The 11,366-nt window shown below is 35.4% G+C and overlaps 1 protein-coding gene across 1 annotated transcript; it reads left to right on the top strand.

The window, feature by feature from the left end:
* Positions 1 to 443: 443 nt before the first annotated feature.
* LOC308415003 (E3 ubiquitin-protein ligase RING2-like) lies at positions 444 to 1,031 on the top strand (the record flags this gene model as incomplete). Its single annotated transcript, XM_080910139.1, has 1 exon — positions 444 to 1,031. One exon carries the CDS (start codon positions 444 to 446, stop codon positions 1,029 to 1,031), a length of 588 nt encoding a protein of 195 aa, XP_080766265.1.
* Positions 1,032 to 11,366: the final 10,335 nt, after the last annotated feature.

Below are 11,366 nucleotides of genomic sequence, written 5' to 3'. Positions count from 1 at the left end.
TAAATCACTTCTACTGCCCCATTACCCTCCTTACACACATATACCTATTGTGAGTAGTAGTTTACTAGCAGATGTTTCACAAATATTTTCATTGAACACATATACTGTTATGACATTATATGGCCTACATCATAATGCTGGTTCTTTGGGTAAGTGAGGCTCACAGCATAATAATGTTTCTTTATATAAGTCATACTAGGGTAAAAAATCCATGAGATTATGCCTGTTAGGCTAGCCATGTTTCTGTGAGCCAAAGCCTAGCATATAAATTATTTGTTATCTAATAAATTAAGGATGGTTAATGAGAGAACTTTATATATTTCAGTACACCTGACTTATGTGATGTTCAGTGGTGAACGTAACAACCAGAGGCAAAAAATGCAAAAGCCATAGTCCATCCCAAATTTATACCAGAGGAGGCTCAGGCTCTGTCATAAACCAGCATGTCACAAAGAGGTCTGACACGGGAAACAAAACCAGAAGGAGCAACATCAGAACAGAGCTCACAGGAATTACAAGGAACATCTCAGAAGATAACAACACGTGACTTGGAAATTGTGGCTTTTTATAGTGATGAGTATAACAACTTCAAGTGTCCAATTTGCTTAGATATACTAAAGAACACCCGGATTACAAAGTCCTGTTTCCACCGATTTTGTAAGGACTGTATCATCACAGCTCTTAGGCTAGGAAACAAGGAATGCCCTATCTGCAGAAGAAAACTACTTTCAAAAAAGTCATTAGATCCAGACCCTCAATTGGATAAACTCATTAGAAAAATGTTTTCAGGTTGTGACAAAAAGAATTCTTCTCGAAAGAAGTCATTAGGCAAAAGGAAATATAAAACTGAAAAAGCCTCTAGTCTTATCACCAACAGAGGACAGGAGATAATGACCACAAGCAATGTCCAACATGGAGAACAGCAACATGTTAAAACCACTAGTGACCTGGAAAGTAATAATGACAGTTTGCCCTGCTGTAGTAATACATCCACACACAGCAGTGAGAAAGCCGGACCCAGTAACAAATAAGCCAAAAACAACACAATACTAACTATTCAATAATGACCTATGATTCTAGTGAACTTGAGACTAGTCTTCATCAGTCTCTTAGAGAAGAAAATATGACCATTTGCACACAACTATAAAAGACCTCAGGTAAGTCCACTACTATTCAAGTTTTATTCTGTCTGGCTTTGGGGTAAGCTTAAGACAGATCAAAGAAATAGAGAACCTGATTGCTTTATACAGCCAGTGATAGCAGTGTATCAATTACACAGCACTAGGCAGAAACAACATCACTGTTTAAATGGCTCTATTACTTTGGAAGCAGATAGAGAGATACACTGGAAAAATGTGTGGTCTTGTGGGCTTTTCTTTATTCTGCACCCACCAAGTAGATGCATGATTCTAGAATCCAATACCTTTGCTATAGGCTTTATACCTTATATCAAGTAAGAAAGTCTGATTTGATTCCAGATATGGCCAATATTACTACAGAATTTTAAAGATAGATCTACATTGAGCAATTTTATATCATTAAATCATGGGAGGAAGTATATCCCCTGCACTAGTGTAATAAAATCCATTATATCATTGAAAATACTTTCTTGTCAATATTGACACTTTACAGATCAATGTTTTAAAAATTGGAGTAAGATGGATGCTTAAAGACTTTCTCATATTTTTAGGTTTCAGGTACTGTTTTCTTTTTATTGGAAATAGAGTAATTTCTCATAGAATCTATCCTAACTACAGCTCCACCACCACACCACCACTGCTCCCAGGTTCTCCCTTCATCCCACCATATTTGGATCTGTTACCTTTCTGTCTCTCATTTTAAAAGAGCAAATTTCTAAAAGACAACAACAAATGTAACAAAAGTAAATTATGTGAAATAAACACACACACACATACACACACACACACACACACACACACACACACACACACACACACACACACAGCACACACAAGGAAAACCAACAGAAAGAGCCACAATGGAAGACACAATAAAAGCAATCCAATAAAAATTCTAAACTGGAAGCTGTAATATATATACAGAGGACCTTGTGGAGAACTGAGTAGGTCCTGTGCTAACTACTACATTCTCTGTGAGTTTATATCATCTTTTCTCAGTTGACTTGAAGGCTGCTGTTCTCTTGGAATCCTCTACTTATCTGGCTCTTGAAGTCTTTCTACCTCCTATTCCATGGATGCCCTGAGCCTGAGGGGAAGGAATTTTATGGAGACAAAATGTTTAGAGTACTGTGTTCTAAGGGTTCCCACACACTCTGTGTAATACCTGGCTGTAGGTTTCTATACTTCTTCTCATCTGGTGCAGGGAGAAGCTTCTTTTATGATAGCTGAGCAAGACACTAATATATAAGTATAACAGAATATTTTTGGAGATTTTTTCCATAATTTTTATTAGATAATCTGTATTCACATTTGAGATGTTATCCCTTTCCCTTGCCCTGCTCTCATCCCCCTCTCCCTCCATTTGCCTTCATAAAGGTGTACTCACTCTTAATCACCCTCTTCACCCCATTGTCTTGCCAATCCCCTACATTGGAATAGCATGTCCTCCCTGGGCCAAAAGCCTATTTTTTTATATTGATGGCAGACACTTCTATCTTCAGCTACATATGCAACTGGATCAATAGGTCTCTCAATGTGTGCTCAAAGGTTGGTGTTTTAGTCAATGGGAGTTTTGGAGGGTTTGGTTGGTTGATAATATTCTTCGAATAAGGTTATAACTCCATCTCCTTAGGTCCTTTCTTTAGCAACCTCATTAGAGTCTCTAAGTTCAGTTTGATGGTTAGCTGCAAGCATGCTGAGCTGTATGTATATGACTCTAACATAGTCCCTGTAGAGGCATCTCTATCTGGTCTCTGCCAGTAAGTACTCCTTGGCATCAGCTCTAGTGCTTGCCTTTGGTGACTGCATATATCGTGGAACCCAAGATGAAGTGGTTTCTGAGTTATCTTTTATTTAATCCCAGTTCCATTATTTGACTTGAATTTCCTCCCAGGAGTGTTTGGTTCTTCCTTCTAAGAAGTACTGAGGCATCCCTATTTTGGCCTTCCTTCTTTTTGAGCTTCATAATGTCTGTGAATTGTTTCCTAGGTATTCAGAGCTTTCTGGGGCTAGTACCCGCTTATCAATGAGTGCATATTTTGTGTGTTGCTTTGTGACTAGGTTACATCACTCAGGATGATAGTCTCTAGTTCCATCATTTTCCTAAGAATTTCATAAAGTCATTGTTTCTAATAGCTGAGTAGTACTCCATTGTGTAAATGTACCAAAATTTCTGTATCCATTCCTCTGTTGAAGGACACCTGGGTTCTTTCCAGATTCTGGCTATTATAAATAAGGCTGCTATGAACATGGTGAAGCATATGTCCTTGTTATATGTTGAAGCTTCTTTTGGGTATATGCCCAGGAGTGGTATAGCTGGGTCTTCAGTTTTTTTTTTTGTTTGTTTGTTTTGTTTTGTTTTGCTTTTAATTTTGTCCTAGATATTTTTTGTTTTTTTTTCAGTGCCTTTTCTTATGCCCCCATTTTCATTTCTTCCTTTGTTAATTAGGATTTTCTCTCATAGTTTTAGTTAATTTATATAAAGTTTTTAAGTCTTACTAACTTCCTCATAAAACAACTCTTAGTTTTCCTGATTCTTCTTCTTCTTCTTCTTCTTCTTCTTTTTCTTCTTCTTCTTCTTCTTCTTCTTCTTCTTCTTCTTCTTCTTCTTCTTCTTCTTCTTCTTCTTCTTCTTCTTCTTCTTCTTCTTCCTTCTTCTCCTTCTTCTCCTTTTCTTTCTTCCTGTCCTACAGATTTCATTTGTGCTATTGGTTGCCAATATGAGATCTCTCTCTCCCTCCCTCTCCCTCCCTCCCTCCCTCCCTCTCTCTCTGTTTCACTTTCTCTCTCTGTTTCTCTCTCTCTCTCTCTCTCTCTCTCTCTCTCTCTCTCTCTCTCTCTCTCTCTCTCTCTCTCTCACAGACGAACACACTTAGTGAATAAAGATGGAAATTAGTACCACCTACATTGTGTCCCATAAGTTTCTATACATTATTTTTGTTCAATTTTAGTAAGTCTTTAATTTTCATCCTTATTTCTGTCATGACCCATCTTTTATTCAGTAAAAAGTTGCTCAGTTTCCATAAGACTGTAAGCTTTCTGACAACATATTATCTGTCATAAATCTGTGGCAGTCTATGTAATAGTATTCCGAAGGTGCTGTTAATTTTGCTGTGTCTGGTAAGATTTTATTGGTGTTCAAATATCAGCAATTTTGAAGAAAGTTCCATGAGGTCTACTAAAGAAAGTATATTATTTCATGTCCAAGTGAAATGTCCTGTGCATATTGGTTAAAATCATTTCCTTTATGTTTGTTAACTCCAACATCTCTCTGATTAGGCTTTGTCTCAGTTTCTTGTCTAATTGTTGAGAGTGGTATATTAAAGTGCCCCAGGGTCCGTATGTGGATATCACTATGTAAATTAAATTTTTCTACTACTTCTTTCACAATTTTGGATGTTCTTGTACCTTGGGGACATAGATTTTAAGAGTTGTAATGTCATTTGGTTCAATGTTTTCTTTGATGAGCATGATGATATGATGATGATAAGAATATAACTTCTTCAGTGCAGCTCATGGAACTTTCTACGAAATTGACACTACTTGAACACCAGTTAACTCCTCTCAGATACAAGAAAAGTATTTTGACTATTTTCCTATGTGTCATGATAAATATGTAGTGATATATATGGGTTATATATTAAAATGTTTATGTCATCTTGGTTTTTAAATCCATTTGTTTGGGATATATGCTTTCTAACCATTTATCATGAAGTAATGTTTATCCTTAATATTAAGGTATGTTTCTTGGATCCAAAAGAAGGATTGATCCTGACTTGGCATCCATTCTGTTAGTCTGATTCTCTTAATTGGGGAACTGAGTTCATTGGCTTTGAGAGATATTGATAACCAATGTTTGTTGATTCCTGTTTGTTGGTTGTGGTGATGGTGGTGGTGTTGGTGTATCTACATGCTTCCATTTGTTTGATTATGACAGTCTGGGTTTATTTGTTCCATATTTTTCATGGTTCTAGAACATTTTTGGTTTGATGTTTCCTTCTTGTATGGATAGATTTGTACATAAATACTACTTAAATGTGGTTTTTCATGACATGTCTTATTTTCTCCAACTATAATATTGAAATTTTTGTTGTCTGTGATCTTTCAGATTCTGCAGCATCTGTGATCTTACAGATTCTGCAGCATATCTGTCTGAGTTTTTCTATCTTTTACAGTCCCCATGGAGAAGTCAGGTTTAATTCTAACAGAACTTTATATATTACTTGGAATTTTTCTTACAGCATTTAATATTCTTTCGTTGTTTTGTATGTTTAGTGTTTTTATAATTACATACCAAGGGGACTGCCTTTTTAGGTCTAATCTATTTGATGTCCTTTGTGCTTCTTTTGCCTTCTTATGGCTCTCATTTTTAGGTTATAAAATTTCCATGATAATTCTGTTGCTAATATTTTCTGGGCCTTTATTGCCAGTATTCTTAAATTTTGTCTTTTCATGGTGTCCCTTATTTTCTTGATATTTTGTGTCAAGAGATTTTTACATTTAAAATTTTATTTGATGTTTTCTACATAGACTTAAATGCATTTTTTTAAAAATTTAATATAAAGAGTAAATATGTTGATTCCTTGTGACTTTATAAAACATCATTATTATATTTTTCTTCCTTATTTCTTCTTCTATATTGATTTCCTGCCTCCATTACTAATTAGAGCTCTTATTTTCTCATTCCCCTGATCAGATCAGTGCACCCTGCTATTCCCCTCTTTCTTGCACTCCCAACTCCTTACCTTACTAATGGAACATATAACTTTGCCTATTTCTGCAGTTACTCTGGAACATGTACTCACACCTGAAGCTAAAAGTATCCATTGGGGAAAAAATGTGAAGTTGTCTTTCTGGGTCAGGTATGATCTTTTATAGGTTCATCCATTTACTAAAGAGTTTGTGATTTCAGTTTTCTTTACAGCTAAGTAGTATTCATATATATATATATATATATATATATATATATATATATATATATATATATATATAATGTTTTCATTATACATTCATTGGTTTAAGAATTTAGGTTTTTAAACTATTTCCTAGTTTTTACAAATATATCAGCCATTAACATGACTAATTAATTGTCCATGAAGTAGCATGGTTGGTACTTTGGGTATATGCCAGGGAATAGATGAGTAGTACACCATTTTGAGAATGTACCAAATTTTCTGTATCAATTCCTCTGTTGAAGGACATTTGGGTTCTTTACAGGTTCGGGCTATTATAAATACGGCTGCTATGAACATGGTGGAACAAGTATCCTTATATGTTGGAGCATTTTGGGGTGCCCAGAAGTAGAATAACAGGGTTTTCAGGTACTACTATGGGAAATTTTCTGAGGAACCCCCAGATTGAATTCCAGAGTGGTTGTAACAGCTTACAACCCCAATAACAGTGGAGGGATGTTCATCTTTTTCCACATCCTTGCCAGAATCTCTTGTCACGTGAGTTCTTTTTTTGTTTTGTTTTGTTTTGTTTTGTTATTTTTGTTTTGTTTTGTTTTTTTAATCTTAGATATTTTCACTGGTGTGAGGTAGAATCTCAGGGTTGTTATGATTTGCATTTCCTGATGAGTAGGGATGTCGATCACTTCCTTACATGCTTCTCAGCAATTCGATATTACTCAGCTGAGAATTCTTCATACCCCATTTTTAATAGGCTTGTTTGATTCTCTTGAGTCTAACTTTTTGAGTTCTTTGTATATATTGGATATTAGACTGCTATCAGGTATGGAATTGGTAAAGATCTTTTCCCAGTCTGTTGGCTACCATTTTGTGCCCTTGACAGTATTCTTAGCTTTCCTGAAACTTTATAATCTCATAAGGTCCCATTTATCCGTTCTTGATCTTAGAGCATAGGCTGTTGGTGTTCTGTTCAGGAAAATTTCCCCTGTGCCTATGTGTTCTAAGCTTTTCTCTAATTTCTCTTCTAATAATTTCAGTGTACCTGGTTTAATGTGGAGATTTTTGATCCACTTGCACTTGAGCTTTGTACAAGGAGATAAGAAGGGGTCTATTTCATTCTTCTGCATGCTGAGTGCCAGTTGAACCAACACCATTTGTTGAAGAGGCTGTCCTTTTTCCATTGAATGATTTCAGCTCCTTGGTCAAAGATCAGGTGACCAAATGTGAGAGTTCATTTCTGAATCTTCTGTTCTGTTCCACTGATCTACCTGCCTCTCTCTGTACCAGTGCCATGTGGTTTTTAACACAATTGCTTTGTAATATAGCTTGAGGTCAGGGATGGAAATTCCCGCAGAATTTTTCTTGTTGTTGAAAATAAATTTTGCTGTTCTAGATTTTTTTATACCAGATGAATTTGCTTTCAACACTTTCTCTATCTCCTCCATTGGGGTCCCTGTTATCAGTCCCATGCTTAGCTGAAAGCATCCCCATCTGTACCACTATAACTCTGGCAAATCCTCCTTGTTCCTGTAATTCCTCCAATGAGTATTTTGTTCTCCCTTCTTAGAAAGAATGAAACATCCACATTTTATTCTTCTTCTTGAGCTTCATGTGGTCTATGCTTTTTTTCTTGTATATTCCAAGCTTTTGGGCTAGTATCCACTTATCAGTGAGTAAATACTATATGTGTTCTTTTGTGACTGGGTTACCTGTATCCATTTCTCAAAAAAAAAAAAAAAATAGAAAGAAAGAAAGAAAGAAAATGAGGTTATTATTTTTAGTATATGAGTAGTACTCCATTGCATTTTCTAACACAGTTACTTTGTAATATAGCTTGGGGTCTGGTATGGTGATTCCAGCAGGAGATCTCTTGTTGAGAATAGATTTTGCTATTCTAGTTTTTTTTTTTTTTTTTTTTTGTTATTTCAGATGAATTTGCAAATTGCTCTTTCCGACTCTATGAAGAAGTGAGTTGTAATTTTGATGGGGATTGCATTGATTGCTTTTGTAAGATGGGATTTTTACCATGTTTATCCTGCCAATCTATGAGCATGAGAGATCTTTACATCTTCTGAGATATTCTTCAGTTTCTTTCATCAGATATTTGAAATTCTTGTCATGGAGATCTTTCACTTGCTTAGTTAATAGTCACATTTATCTTGTTTGTGATTATTGTGAAGTATATCTGACTTAGTCCGGGTTTCTTTTCCTACACAAACATCATACCCAAGCAGCAAGTTGGGAAAGAAAACATTTATTTAATTTACACTTCCACATTCAATTTATTATCAAAGGAAGTCAGGACTGGAACCCAAACAGGTCAGGAATCAGGAGCTGTTGAAGAGGCCATGGAGGTATGTCATTTACTGGATTGCTTCAAGTAGCTTGCACAGTCTACTTTCTTATAGAGCCCAGGCCTACCAGCCCAGGGATGTCACCATTAACAAAGGGCTGGGCAAGCCTTATATCTGGATCTCATGGAGGTATTTCCTCAATTCTGGTTCCTTTCTCTGTGATAACTCTAGCTTGAGTCAAGTTGACACTAAACTACCCAGTATAGTATCTTTTCCCTAATCTCTTTCTCAGCATGTTTATTTTTTGAGTAGAGGAAGGCTACTGAGTTGTTTGAGTGAATTTTTTATCCAGCCACTTTGCTGAGGTTGTTTATCAGCTGGAAAAGTTCTCTGGTGAAATTTTTGGGGACACATAGGTATACCATAATTTAATCCAAGAAACTAATATTTTGACTTTTTTCTTTCTGATTTGTATCCCTTTGATATCATTTGGTTTCATAATTGCTCAGGCCAGGACATCCAGTAATATATTGAATAGGTAGGGAGAGAGTGGAAAGCCTAATTTAGTCCCTGATTTTCTTGGGATTGCTTCAAGTTTCTCACTATTTAATTTGATGTCAGCTATTGATTTCTTCTACATTACTTTTACTGTGTTTAGGTATAGGCCTTGGATTCCTGCCCTTTCCAAGACTTTTAACATGAAGGGGTGTTGAATATTGTCAATTGCTTTCTTGACATCTAGTGAGATGTTGATGCATTTTTTATTTTTATTTTTTGTCTTTAGGTTAGTTTAGGTGATGGATTACATTTATGTATTTCCTTATATTGAACCATCACTGCATGACAAGAATAAAGCCTACTTGATCATGGTGAATGGTCATTTTGGTGAGTTCTTGGATTCTGTTTGATAAAATTTATTGAGTATTTTTGCAACAATGTTCATGAGGGGGTTTTGTCTGAAGTTCTTTTTTTTTTTTTTACTTGTTTACATTTTTATTTTTTTTTAATTCTGAGACAGGACACTGATAACTTTTTTATGTTATATTTGAACACACAACCATCCTTGCTCAGTTTCTAAGTAGCAGAGGTTACAGGAATGAGAAACCATATTTAGCAGACAGATATATCTTAATTGTATAAGAAACTTTTAAGCCACATTTCCAGCTCACTGTACCATGTTGCTTTTCAGCAATGGTGCATATTCCCAATACTTTGTTTTCTTACCATATTTTCTTCTGCTAATTCAAAACATTTGGATAATTTGATATGCTTGGTGGTTTGAGTTGAATGAAAAATGTTTCTAAGCACCATTTTATATGCTTATTTTCTATACTTATTAGATACATATCACATTTTAGTGAAGTAACTGATCAAATCTTGTAGTAATTCCTTTTTTTTAATTGAGCATTATTTTTAAAAACAAACATATGTACAGATTTTAAAGGAATTTTTGCATAAAAGTATATGAATACATATTTGTCAATACTTGATTTTAAAGGTTTGATAGTCTATATTAAACTCATACTAGTTAATGTGAGAATAAAGTACATGTAAAACAAGATGTAACCTAGAAATATTCAAAGTTTTCTTGGTATGTGAAGATTAAGCATAATGATTTTTCATCTTTTTTTGGCCTTTGATTTTCTTGAACTTCATATAGTCTGTGAGTTGTTTCTGGGGTGTTCAGAGCTTTCTGGGGTTACTATCCAATTATCAGTGACTGCATATTATGTCTGTTCCTTTGTGAATGGGTTACCTCACTCAGGTTAATATATCCTCTAGATGCATCCATTTTTTAAATAATTTCATAAGTCACTGTTTCTGATGGCTGAGTAGTATTCCATTGTGTAAATATACCACAATTTTTGTATCCAGTCATCTACTGAAGGATATCTGGGTTCTTTCCAGCTTCTGGCTATTATAAATAGGGCTGCTTTAAACATTGTGGAAGCATGTGTTTTTGTTGTATGTTAGAAAGAGTCTGGAGTATATGCACAGAAGTGGAATAACTCAGTTTTCAAGTAGTACTATGTCGAATTTTCTGAGGAACAGCCAGACTGATTTCCAGAGTGGTTGTACCAGTTTACAACCGCATCAACAGTGGAGAAATGTTCCTCTTTCTCCACATCCTCACTAGCATCTGCTGTCATCTGAATTTTTGATCTTAGCCATTCTGAGTGGTGTGAGATGGAATCTCAGGGTTGTTTTGATTTACATTTCCCTGATGACTAAGGATGTTGAGCACCTTTTTAGATGCTTCTCGGCCATTCCATATATCTCAATTGAGAACTTCTTGTATAATTCTGTACCCCATTTTTTAATAGGGTTGTTTGATTCTCTGGCATCTAACTTCTTGAGTTATTTATATACCTTGAATATCAGATATGGGGTTGGTAAAGATTTTTTCCCAAACTGTTGGTTGCCATTTTGGTTTCTTGACAATGTCTTTAGCCTTACTGAAACTTTGCAATCTTATTAAGTCCCATTTGATCTTAGAGGAGCACGAGCCATTGGTGTTCTGTTGAGGAAATATTCTCGTTTGCCTATGTGTTCTAAGGTTTTCCCTACTTTCTCTTCTAATAATTTCAGTTTACCTGCTTTAATGTGGAGATCTTTGATCCACTTAATTGAGCTTTGTACAAGGATATAAGAAAGGGATTACTTTCACTCTTCTGTATGCTGAGTGCCAGTTGGACCAACACCCTTTGTTGAAGAGTCTGTCCTTTTTCCATTGAATGTTTACAGCTGCTTTGTCAAAAGTCAGGTGACCATATATATGAGGGCTCATTTTTGGATCTTCTATTCTATTCCATTAATCCAAATTCCTATTTCTGTACTAGTACCATGCAGTTTTCAGTACAATTGCCTTGTAATATAGCCTGAGGTCAGGGAGAGTGATTCACACAGATGTTTTCATTGTTGAGGATGGATTTCACTATTCTAGGTATTTTGTTATTCCAGATGAAATTGCACATTGCTCTTTCCAACTCTATAAAGAATTGGGTTGGAATTTAGATGGGAAT

Source organism: Micromys minutus (assembly GCF_963924665.1).
Source record: "Micromys minutus genome assembly, chromosome: X".
Taxonomy (NCBI): Eukaryota; Metazoa; Chordata; class Mammalia; order Rodentia; family Muridae; genus Micromys; species Micromys minutus.
This window is presented reverse-complemented; position numbering and strand designations above follow the sequence as displayed.